The following is a 12,907-nucleotide window of genomic DNA, read 5'->3' as shown; positions in this document are numbered from 1 at the left end:
GTGTAATTTGCTATATGTACTTTCCCGTGGCCAGTCATAATTCCAAATATTGCAGTAAAGATTTTGACTTCTGTTATTGTTGATTACCCATTAAATTAAAATAAAAATTCCTTTCCGTCCAGATTCTCTAAAGATGTAAATACAATACTATGGAGGAAACTTTGATGTTTTACAGATCAAAATGATACTGAGAAGTCTGGCTCAAAAGAAATAGGCAGTAGACTTCACACTGCCAGGAAGATGCTGTTTACCAAAAATGTGCCAACTTTCAATTGTGTTAAGCGTCATTGTTTGGAACAGACAAAAATCATTTCCTCCAAAAATATGTGAAGGTGGAGTTATCTTTAGAAATTCCCAGGCTTTATATTTTCATGAACCTTTCTATTTTCTAATACATAAATAAAGGAATAAGTAAATAGTTGCCAGTTCTTATTCAATAATCCCAATATTCTCATAGTTACTTTATAAAATGAGAATAAAAAAGTTTTAAAATAGAGCTGAAGAATCAGTTATCTTCTATGGCAAGAAAGGAGAAGAGATTTTTATTGCTGGTAAATTTGATTTCTTCATTTAGATAAATCTCAAGAAGGGAATTCCTTTTGAAAGAAATAAAACATTGGAAACACAGTGTTCAAACTTTCAAGGTGAACTGTTGCTTGACTAGAGAAGGCACAGTGGCCAAAATCTGCAAAGCTGGAGTTAGATCAATCTAAGCAGGACAGGAATCATTTGCATATTTCCAAAGTCCTCAGACTAGCTCAGACTTTCTCCTAGGAAAGAAGAGAAGCAGTATGAATGTTGGTCATAGTATACATACTGTGGAAGATATTTTCTACTGACTGCCATTTATTAAATATACGTAGTAAGCACAGTTAATTCTGTGCATTTTCACTCTAACTCTACAAAGCACGATCTACTATCCCTATATTATGGATGAGAAACTTGAGGCTCAGAGCTTAAACCATTTGCCTACAGGCTCAAAGTAAGTGAGTGATAGAGTCCAAATTTTAGTACAGGTTTATTTGATTCCAAAGCTCATGTACTTAATCACTGCCCCAACATAATAAACGGGCCAAATAAGGGTACAAGACATTAGAAGACAAGGGACCCACTGTTGGCTTCAGGGAGCAGTAAGACACTGAATTTATCTTCAGGAAGTGAGGGAATTACTTGGTCATTTGGCCTAACAAAATACTTCTCTCAAGTATTTAACACAGCCGTATTCTTTCTTAATATTTACATTTTTCATCTGGATTCAGCTATGTGACTTAAATACTTACAAACCCCATTTTGCCCATTGACCTATTCACACTTTGCAAGCAGTTTGACCTCAGAAAGTGAAATAAATAAATCGTGTTTTAAGTCTTCTCTGTTTTCATTCCCTTCCTTTCTCTCTCTGGTAAAATTATGGAAAGGATTTATTTTAATTACATTTCTTTGTCCATACAGCTCATATGGTGCCTTACAGTTTTTCAGTAGGGGCTGCAGAGTAAGTAAGTGCACCAGGGAACATAAACCAGGCAAAGCAACAGCACACAGAGGCAGACAAGACACCACATAGCATGCGTGAGTTGAGCCGTTTGATGTTGTCTGGGCATAGTAGAGAGTGAAGAGAGATAGGACGGGAATGTTAAATTTTGCTGACGAATATAGAGAATAAAAGAGGGTTCTGTATTCATTGTATATTCTGCTTTTAACATTATATTATGAGTGCTCTCCATGTCATTAGTAACTCATAAAAAACATGATTTTAAATAACTGCTAGAATTTCATTGTGTGCATGCTAAAACGTATGTAATCATTTCCTTATTAAGAGATATTTAAGTCATTTCCAATCTTTTTACCCACATCTTTGATTATTTAATTAATGTATATTTTTAGGTGTGAAATGACCTGGCTAAATGATGTGGACTTTTGAAAAAACGTATTCCCAACGACCTGGCTAAATGCTGTGGACTTTTGAAAAAACATGTTTTCCGGAAATATATCTAACTGTACCACATCTTTAGCATCTGGAATTCTCCAGCTAACCTTGAAGACATTCAGTACATTCCTCTTTATAAAACATCCAATGCTGTATTTGTGCACATTCATTCATTCATTTGACAAATATTTATCAACTGTCAACCGTCAAGCACCAGTGTAGGTGCTTGGATTATATCTTTATCGACAAAACAGACAAAGATCCCTCCTTTCATGGAGTTACAATCTAAAAGGGGAGACACAATACACAAGAAACAAAATTTTAAAATATTGTATACAGGTACAAAATGTTAGGTGCTATGGGGGGTGGAGAAAACAAACATATGGTAGAGTAAGAGAGATGGAAGACAGTTTGCAATGAGATAAGGAGGTCATTTTAAAATTTATAAATGGCAGCCTGTAAGAATTTTATGAATACAAAAGAAGATAAGCAATGACTTCATTGAGTCAAGCCACAGCTACTCTAGATATCTTTACTTAATTAAATACATCCAGAAAAGGTAGGGGTTTTTTTTGCAATATAAGTATTAATTATATCCCATGTTGACCTTAAGTTTCATGATAAAATCTGATGGGTATTCAGTTGGGAATGACTGGCTATTAAATATATAAATAACTTATACTTAAAAATAAAGTAGACCTCATTAAGCTATACATTTGAAGAGAAAATAAATTTTTCTGATAAAACACTCGTAATTAAATGTTAATTATTCTATGTTATATTCTAAATGAATGAAATGAAAATACATCTTCTCAGCTATTTAAAGTTAGCTAAAAAAATTAGAGTTTAAGTTAGATAATCTAGAAAGTTCACCAAATATACATAGAAAGTCTAGAAACTGGGCTGTTTGATCTTCCAAATAACTAATATTTATTGAGCACTAACAATGTGCTTAGAAAGCAATCTTTACAATAAACGTATCTGTAAATCCCACTAAAAGAGGACACGGAGACACAGGGAGGTTAAGCAACCTGCCCAAGGGCAAACGGCTAGCAACCTGACTCCCAACTCCTCACCACTGTATACACCCTCCTCAAATCTTCTCCCTACTTAGGGTGGGAAGGGAGAAAGTTCCAGTCCAAGCAGTGATTGTGGCCAGAGAAAAGTGTGCGGGATTGCTTACAGTCCAGATTAAAATCTCTAACCGTTCTCTCCAGGAAGGAAAGAGGAGATGAACAAGGCATTTTGATTTGGTTTAAAGAAACAAAAAGTGTCAGATCTGCTCATTCAAAGTAGTGGACAAGGGGACCTCCCTGGTGGTCCGGGGTAAAGAATCCTCCTTATAATGCAAGGGACGTGGGTTCGATCCCTGGTCAGGGAACTAAGATCTCACGTGCCGCGGGGCAACTAAGCTCACGAGCCACAACTACTGAGCTTGCACGCCTCAACTAGAGTGAAGCCCGCGCACCCCAAGGCAGTGTCCGTGCGCTGCAGCGAAAGATCACGCGTACCTCAACGAAGATCCAGCATGCCGCAACTAAGACCCGACACGGCCAAAATAAAGCAAAACAAACAAACAAAAAAAACAAAGTAGTGGACAATTTGAAAGTGTGGATTGGAACTGTGATGGGGGAGTCATGCTGAAGTTAGAGGTCAGTCTTTGAAGTGTGGGGTGGACAAGAGGATTCACATTTTGTACCAAGAATGAAAATAAACGAGCAAAGTCCCATAATCAGAGTGTCTGTACAAACAAGGTCAGGGAGGGTAATTTGCAAGACAGTGGAGACCCACTGACTGGTATTCTGCTGTCCTGGAGGACCAGAATTAGATATTTGGTATCTAGAGAAGCACCCTGACCTAGCACTGCCCAGCAACGCCGAGCAGCCTACGCTCATTTCCTGAAAGACCAGGGGCTTGACAGTTATGCTACCCAAGCAATTAAGAGTAGCCAGAAATTCAGAGGCTGACAGCCCCTAAGAAAAATTACTCACCTGTCCTTTCAAACATGCTTACATTCCAAATATAACTTGGCACCTTAATTTTTAATCTGCTAGGTTCTATTCAATTGCTGTAGCCTGCTTTACTTCTAACTATAGTTAGAAGCCTTCTTATTTGACACAGTTAATCCAAAAAAAAAAAAAATAAGAGTGGAGACTCAAACACACAAAAAAACTCTAATGTTTTACTTTGTCTTAAAACAGGTACATTTGTTCATATTCACATTTGTTCATTATTTTATTATGGGACTGTCTTTTTTTATTTTTAATATTGGCTCTCGGTCATATAGTTTGTATAAATCATGCCCTTTATACGTCATTGAAATGTCCCATTTAAGTTTCTTTGAAACGTGAGAGAACATAGAAAAATTTGTAAAGCAATATGAATGCAGAATCCTGTCTATATTTCCAAACTTTGCCCTTTTATAATGGTCTCACCTGTACCTGATTTGACCACAGTTTTCTTTACTGATTTACTTTTTTTCCCCAGCGAAAACCTAATTAACTTATGCAATTATTTCATAGAACAATTCTTTTTTTCTTTCCACCCTCATGTTTCATTGATTTATGTAAAGTTTCATTAAATTACTGGGCTCTAATAACAAGTACAACTGTCATTAAGAGGTTCGGATATAAATACCACTTGTTGAACATACAGCTCAGCAGATAGTGACAGACTTGCTGGACTTAGTAAGAGAGCGGACAGAGGGCTTTCAGTGTTCCACGAGCATCAGCATATTTCATAGAGGGAAGGGAGGGCATTGGTTATTTCTGTAAAAAGAAGTGTCGGTTATTAGTGCAGAAATCAAAGACAGAAACTTGAATGTATAAAGTGATATTTGCTCAGAGGGTCCTAGCCCCAAGAAGATGGTCCCAGAAAACCTTATGAAAACACCTGAGCTTCAGTTTTCTCAGCTGTAAAATGATAAAAAAAATAATAATAATAACAACAATATCTACTCTCTGCTCTACCTAACGCAAATGATCGTGGAAGGGATTCAGTGATATAAGGTTGGTGAAGGTGCTTTTAATATTAAATTGCTGCACCTATGTTACTAATATTTAATTGGAACACTAAGAATTAGAGTAACCAAAACCATAATAATTTTAGACAATCTGACCCATTCTGTCTTATATGCAAATGTAACCCAAATGCAACTGAGTATCTTCTTTTTGTTTATTTAGAGCCACTTTCTATGTGATGATAGTCTTTAGCTCATAGAGCAAAATCTCTTTGATTTTAAGTGCATGGAATTTAAAAAGAAAGTAACTTAAAAATAGATTTTTTTTTTCAGGCAACTAAAATACTAGCTAGACCTGTTCCTTCTTTATACACAAATAGTCCTAATGTGGGTGTGAGAGGGATGGTCAAAGAAAAAAGATTATAAAAATATCAGTTTGCTTTGCATTGCGTTCTACTTTTGCTGTAAACCACTGATTATGAAACATTGGTTGATGTCCAGAATCCTTAGTTAGGGTTCACTAATTGCTTGTTTGCACAAGAGACACATGACCTTCTGGAAACCTCTTTGTCCTCCAAATTATGAATTCTTGGAATTAATAGATCATTTTACTGCAAGAATCAGCCCCATCTAGCAGAAGAATAGTGATGATTTGGGGTTGCATACTGCTAGATAGCGTGCTATTTCGAATTACCTACAATTATTATGGTTTCACTATATTATCTGTAAGAGAGCATTTTCCTTCCTTGCATTTTCCTTTTTTATATCATTGTTAGCACCACAATAAAGAAACCCTAAAAAGCTCTTCACAAAAATAATTTGAACATGAACTTGTGCTCTTAGAAACAACTATGTTTGCCACTCTCCCTCACTTCATATTCAAAAGCACCCACACTTCTCTGGTCTCTTTTTCTGCGTTCTCCTAAAAGGGGGAAAAAATGTATTCGGTGTGTAGAAATAAGCTATTGTATCTCAGAAAGGAGATGGGATGCTAATTAAGGGTTGTTTGAATGAACAAGTCACATTGCATTGTCTACTGGGAGCCCGCTGCCAATTTCATTTTTGGTAAAGAGTCAAGAAAAACATTCAAGAGGGCCCCGGCAAGCTTGGGAGAGAAGCGAGCAGCGCTTCCATTTATCAAGTAGGTGCACAAGCCTGGATTGTATTGTTAAGAGTCAGGGTGCAGGCTGAGAGCTCCTGCCTCACAGCTTTTCTTACCGGTTTCAAGAGCCACCTTCCCAAAGAGGGGCCTGCTCCTCAGACGTGATCTTGGACAATGGGGCCACGTATGCCAGACTGCTGGGCCACTGAATGCCACTTTCTTTGTTCAGTACCTTTTTCAAGATTCTTTGTCACTCTTCTTGGATTCATCCAGGAGGCATGGGTTTTAAGACACAAAATAGCTCGGGTCTTGCAGCGACATAATTGATGCTCCATTGAAAGAAACCAGGCAAATTGGTTAGTATGATTACCTTTAACAAACTGGGGGAATTTGAGACATTTGGCAACTCGTAAATGAGGAGGGAAAGAAATTGCTGTATTTTTAAAAGATTGCTTTTTTAAAAAAATTATTAAAATATAGTTATTTACAATGCTGTGTTAGTTTCAGGTGTACAGCAAAGTGATTCAGTTATACATATATATATACATATATATATGTATAATTCTTTTTTAGATTCTTTTCTGTTATAGGTTATTACAAGATTTTGAGTATAGTTCCCTGTGCTAAAGATTTCTTTTTTTAATGTTAATGTTATATTAGCCAGAGTAAGCCTTTAGCCTGATTGCTTGACAGTCTTGGGTGTGGGGTGGCGTGTAAATAGAGGTGAAAATGATTTACTTTGTTTGGAAAAGGACCAGAACGTAGAGGATGCAAATGTGTTTTTATTGTAGTGGATGAAAAACATTGATTCCACTAGGTGAAGTGACTTCCTTGTGGCTTTATCACATAGAGTACTTGGTACTTAGCATGATAGAGCCCCAGAGGTGTGTTTCTGATACTTTATGTGTCTTTTCCTTTAGTTCTGTAATTCTGTAATGTTTTTGCTGCTACTCTTTTAAATCTATAAGTACTTAATTTTTTTCAAGTTTGGTCACGTGCCTTTGACATAGATGTAAAGAAACAAGTGTCCTGAGGACCTCAAAGTCCCTGTTGAAGGCAAGAAGTGAAAGAATTTCTCTATAAATATGCATGTGTGTTTGAAAGAAAATCATGAATTCTATTTAAACAATATTTCTAAAATTAAATTGCTTCCCTGGGCACTGAAAATAAAATGTCAACTTTCACACTTTACATTCTTAGTCATTAAAATACGTGGCAAGAAATTAATAGCTCTTTTGCAGTTGTTTAAAAGGCAAAATAATAAATAATATGAGCTTATATGTATGCTTGAGTCTCATTTTGTAGTTTTTTAAATAATGTAGCTTGGATATCATAAAAATAATATAGTATTTAATGCATGGTCTAATGCATATTTAAGTAATAATCTAATAACTTTAGATCAAAAACCCATTCCATAACTGAGTAGTTGTAAAATAACAATAATAATAATAACATCATGTTTTTAATGCCTACTGTATGCCTGGCTTTGTCTTAAGTGCTTTCCATGTATTAAATCTTGAGGAAACTGAGTCCAGAGAGATTAAGTATCCTGTTTATGGATTCACAGATAAATGGTAGCACCAAAATTTGGCCCCAGGCTCTCTGACTCCAAAGCTTGCACCTTAACCACCACATTATAGTTTCTTGCTCGCCATATAATTATTATTACTGCTATTAAACCCTTCAAAGAGGATCCATCATAAAAATTTTTTAAATAATTTTGCTATACATTTATTTCAATGGATCCCATAGGCGAAAGGGTCATTGGTCCTAGAAAATATAATATTAGGTGTATTAATGGTCATTACATCTGCTTTACATACAAGGGAAACTGGATCCTGTGGCACCTAACACATCACAGATACTCTAATTAGAGACTTTTTTTGGATGAAGCAGGAAATGTGACTTGCCTCAATCCCTGTGGGAAAACATTCGTTTTAATCCTAGTCATCACAGGATAATCTCTAATATTTGGATCTTAGTTTCCTAATTCTTAATTCAGTTCTTAATTAGTCCTTAATTTCTCTATGGGGATTTGGAAAATTTTGCCTTAATTATTTTTTGGTGTGGGATTAATAGTGTTGGGCAGACATATGTAAAAATTGATATTTTATTTAAAAAACATTGAGATATAATTTATACTACACTATACATACTATAAAGCTTACCCATTTAAAATGTATGGTCCAGTGGTTTTAGCTCATTTACAGAACTGTAAAAATTGATACTTGATTTTTTTAGATTAACTAAATAGAAAATTTTCAGATGCTTGAATAAAAAATACTCCAAAGCCAATGAAAACCATTAATATTTGCTTCTTTAATATTTGTTCTTCTTTCCCCTCCTCCAGAAATGTGTGCTTTACTGGCCAGAAAAGAGAGGAATATATGGGAAAGTCGAGGTTCTGGTTATCAATGTAAATGAATGCGATAACTACACCGTTCGAAACCTTGTCTTAAAGGTAAAACTGTGGAGCTGTAGCTATCTACAAAGTAGACGATGTTGGAGGATTACATTTCTACTTTGAAATTATTTATCCTAATAAGTACTGCAGATTCAATTTAAATAAATTAAATAATGTCAAGATCAAGGAGAAATTATAATCACTCCCTTGATTATATTATAATCAAATCCCTTAAGATTTCTTTGTTATCGGCTACTATTAGTATGTGGAATTATTAAATTAATATAAGCAGCAATTAAGGAAATTCACTAAGTGGGAGGCTCAGGTCTTCTACTCTGCATAAATATGACGTCTCTGATTTAACCTTTTGAATGCCTTTAACTAAAGGCTTGTGCTAGAGACTGTACCATGATTTCTTTTTTTAATGTCCCTTTGGTCTAAGCAGATTTAAGTAAGGCCTGGAAACTGTGAAAGGGAAAATCTGCGCTTGTGGGAGGCAAGAAAAGCCTGAAGTGTTGATGAGATCTCCCAAAACCTGGAGTCACAGTCATTTATGGGGACTTTCCCGGACCACATTATGTCATAGAAAAGTTATTTAAATTTGGGGCAGCAGATGCTGAGGAATGTTGCCATGGTATTGTTTTTACTTCTGGAGAGCAATCATCCCAAAGATTCCAGTTCTATCTAGAGCCTCATTACTGGGACAGAATCACCGCAGAGAGGAAGAGGGTAGATGCAGAGCCGCGAGGCACTTACTGAGACCTGTTCAACACAGTGTTCTCAAGTGCCTCGTCCACACCAGGCCCCCCACTGGGTTTTGACGTGATGTGCATGGACCCTCACTCAAAGCATTTCTAATCTAGTGACCCCCCTTGTCGCTCCTTTACTACAGGAATTCCTCACTGCTGTGAAAAACTGGAATTTGGGATGAGTGTAGAATTGTTAGAGAGACTGACTATAGAATTAAGCGTTCTTATACTCGTCAATATGTTTATAATAACGTCTCAGGAATGTTCAAAGAGCAGGAAACGCACTATATCCTGATTCTTTCTTGGCTATATCTTCATCTAACATCCATTATGTTTATTATAACAAATTACAAACATATATTTAGCATATGTATGTTTTCTATATTAAATATATCTTAAACATATGTACTAAATACATATTTATCATTTAACAGAGCAAGGCTGTCAAACTTTGGCATCAGCATAGTTACAGTAAAGTTTTCTCAGGGTGAAAGAGTATTCTTCAAAAATCTCCTAGATTTTTTTTCCGCCTAGAAATCAGTTGCCAGCAAGATGGGAGTGATAGAAGGCATTCAGTATTGTGGTTTGGGTGACTTTTAGTTCCACAGGACAATGAAGCATCTGGTGGCTGTTCCTATTTTCAGCAAGGAAGTCACACGCAACACGTGAAGCATTACTGGTACACCTCATGGCCCGATCACAAGACTCCAGCCAGTGCCCAGCCCCTTCTACAGCTCATGCTGGATGTGGAAGAAGACAGACTTGCCTCCGTGGGCCGAGGGCCTGTGATTGTCCACTGCAGGTAAGGGATGAGCTGTCCTTTCTGCCTAAGCAGCTGTCCTTTGTAAAGTCATAGAGCAGGTGGAAGTTGGGTTTTACTTCCTGGTTCTGACTTGGCTGATAAATTAAATATGTATTGAAAATGATTAACTTCCTCATACTTGTGGCTTGACCGAGATGATACTTAACAGAAATGAAGTGACATCATTAGCATATTTTCAGCGAACAGTCACACAGTGGAGAAAATATCACTTCTAATTAATAGCTCAGGGAACAGGAGAACTTATTCACTCAGTCCTCTACCTTGAAACATAGATGGATTCAATTAGTCTCATCAGTCTCACGTATGCTAGGAATGACATATGGTTTTTTTAATTATCAACAGCCTTTTGTTGTTTCAAGATGGCCCCTGGACTTTACTAGGATTGTATCTTGATAACATTTATTATTATGTCAAATTTGGTGAAAACCAGTCAACTATTCTAAAAGTTACCTCATGAAAAACAGATGGAAATAAATTTATGAAATGGGAAGTGGGCAAGTGGTAATTCGCCAAAAGGAGAACAAAGTGCTGTTACCAGAACATGCGGTACTGGAGGCTGGGCCGACACAGTGACAGATGCCTGCAGTGGTTCCCTTCCCTAACGTCTAGCTTAAAGGTCTTCTCCTTTAAATTATACCTCTTCCCCCTGTTTTCCCGTTAGTGTGCCCAAACTAAAGCATATATTTTAAGGTTATTTATATAACTGGCCATTTAGTCTCCATACTTTCTCCAAATAATTGGTGTTACTTTATTGACCCTCCTAAGTCTTGCAAGATAGTTTTTGATATTGTTAAGAAATAAAATATATTATTTTAGATTATAATTTTAGCCTTCTTTTGAACCTTTGTGGTTTAATTAAGGGTAAAATTGACTACATGTCTGTTTATCCAAAGTGTCATTATCTAGTTTCTAACATTAGGCCTCATCCTAAACTTAGCTTGGAGCTGAAGAAAAATACCTAACTGGCCATACTCTAGGGCTGGAAGTGTCCCCCACCCAAAATCATAAAACAGTCAGGATATCTAAAATGAACTTACCATTTCCCCTGTGAAACCAGCTCCCCTTCTGATTGCTATTTCTAAGAATGAGACCATCTTTTTTCCAGGCACTCAACATCAAATGTTGACAGTTATCTTTGGCCCTTCTCTCAATTCCAGCCTCCATATCTAATCAGTCACCAGATTGGCTTTCCCTTCAAAGCTTCTCCCATAATCATCACTTCCTGCCCAACCACCCAAGTTCAGGCCCTTATGACCTCACCCATGTATTTTAGAAGAAGTCGGCTAATTGCACATACACACCCCACTTCCCCATGCTCCACCCCTACTACAGCCTATTCTGTGCACTCCTCTTGGATGAGGTGCCTAAAATCCTCTTTCATCACATGGAGTCTACGCTCAACACTTCTCAAAGGCTTCCCATTCCCTAGAGCAGAAGTTCTCAACCTCGGATCTGTGATTAGCTATGAGGGCCAGTGAACTTGAAATGACTTGAACGGATTTGAATACATGAAGTTAGGTGAATTTCCTGGGAGTGAAAACTCATTGTTTTCAACAAATTCTAAAAAAAAAAAAAAAAAGGAAGAAAAAAGACTACCATTCTTTTACCGGATGATGTCCAAACCTTTTAGCTTTCCATTTAAGATCCTTATAGGCCCCACTGTACCTTCCCAGTCTTATTTCCCACTGTTCCTCTAATGTAACTTTCTCTTTAAGCCAAACTAGCCTACTCATTGTCACTCTATTCTGCAGCAGTTCTTTCCTTTTACCATTCTCATCCATGGAACATTCTCTCTCCTTCATGATAACCCAAATGCCTGCCATTCACAGGGTATAGTTCAAGTCCTGTCTCTTTACTGAGACAAAGTCTCCATAGACACTTCAACTAAAAGGGACTCATTCCTCATCTGAATTCCTCTGTACCCACATTCAACAGGAAGTAAATGCCATGTAGGAGAAATAGTGCTACATGAGTGCCAAGAGGGGAATTATTCATTCAAACCATGAGGATTGAAAAAGTCTCTAAAAGTTGGAATAAAGTTGAACAGGATCTTGAAAAGAGGTCCAATATTTGTGGTTTTAAAAGGTGGTAGGGAGGGCATTTCTGACTGGAGAAATATCCATTAACACAAAAAGAAAAATTAGAAAATAGGAGTTTTTTGCAATGATTCAAATGAAAACAATGACGCAAAGGGTACAAAGTTGACAGCAAAAAGCTTGAAAGTTCGTCACAGTCATATTATGTAAGGGCCTGAATACCATGGAAGGGTGCTTAGACATTGTGCTGTGACCACTAGGAGCCATCTACAGTTTTTGAGTAGCGCGTAATATGATCCGGTCCCTGTTTTAGAAAGATGAACCTAGCAGCTGTGTATATCATGAATTAGCCCAGGAAGAGTCTTGAGCCTTGGAAACCATAATGAGATCATTGCTAATCATAAAGTAAGATTTCAAAAACGTGAGCACAGTTTATAGAAAGGAAAGCATGGATCACAACAGCTCCGCAGAGGTGGAAAATATAAGAATTGGTAACAGATTGGATGTGGGAGTTGAGAGAGGGGGAGATGTTGAAAATAGCTCCAAGATTTCTAGGCTGGAAAACTTGTGGCTGCCTGGTAATGCCATTGAGGAAAAAGATAATTAATTCTGTTTTAGATACACTGAATTTAGATACATTGAAATGCAGCAAGTGTAAAAAAGCAACAGCAAGAGTGCCAGCTAGGAGGTGGAATGCCAATCTAGAGTTTAGGAGAAACTTGGGGAATTTAAGTGTAGATCTGAGAGAAATTTACATTTGTGGTTGAAATTGCTGAGAGAGAGAGAGAGCGAGAGAGAAAGCTTGTTTGTTAAGTTGATGACTTACCGTCTGAAGGAGATTCATGAGTAAACCTTCCATGACAGGTAGTATGTCTGTTTAACTGTTACCTTGATTAAAAACAAAAAAAAA

At 36.9% G+C, this 12,907-nt stretch overlaps 1 protein-coding gene across 3 annotated transcripts in view; it reads left to right on the top strand.

The window, feature by feature from the left end:
- The window catches only part of PTPRR (protein tyrosine phosphatase receptor type R), a 254,691-nt gene that overhangs the window by 225,027 nt on the left and 16,757 nt on the right, over positions 1-12,907 (top strand). For 2 of the 3 annotated variants that reach the window (XM_027107025.1, XM_027107027.1), the window contains 2 exons: positions 8,336-8,446; positions 9,783-9,940. In XM_027107025.1, coding sequence (XP_026962826.1) covers positions 8,336-8,446; positions 9,783-9,940 — 269 coding nt within the window. The remainder of the gene's footprint in view (positions 1-8,335; positions 8,447-9,782; positions 9,941-12,907) is intronic. The other variant, XM_027107026.1, reaches the window with a different exon arrangement.

Source organism: Aethalodelphis obliquidens, unplaced genomic scaffold, assembly GCF_003676395.1.
Source record: "Aethalodelphis obliquidens isolate GAN/ISIS:26980383/991018 unplaced genomic scaffold, ASM367639v1 scaffold8, whole genome shotgun sequence".
Taxonomy (NCBI): Eukaryota; Metazoa; Chordata; class Mammalia; order Artiodactyla; family Delphinidae; genus Aethalodelphis; species Aethalodelphis obliquidens.
The sequence above is the reverse complement of the archived record's forward strand: the minus strand, read 5'-3'. Positions and strand labels throughout refer to the sequence as shown.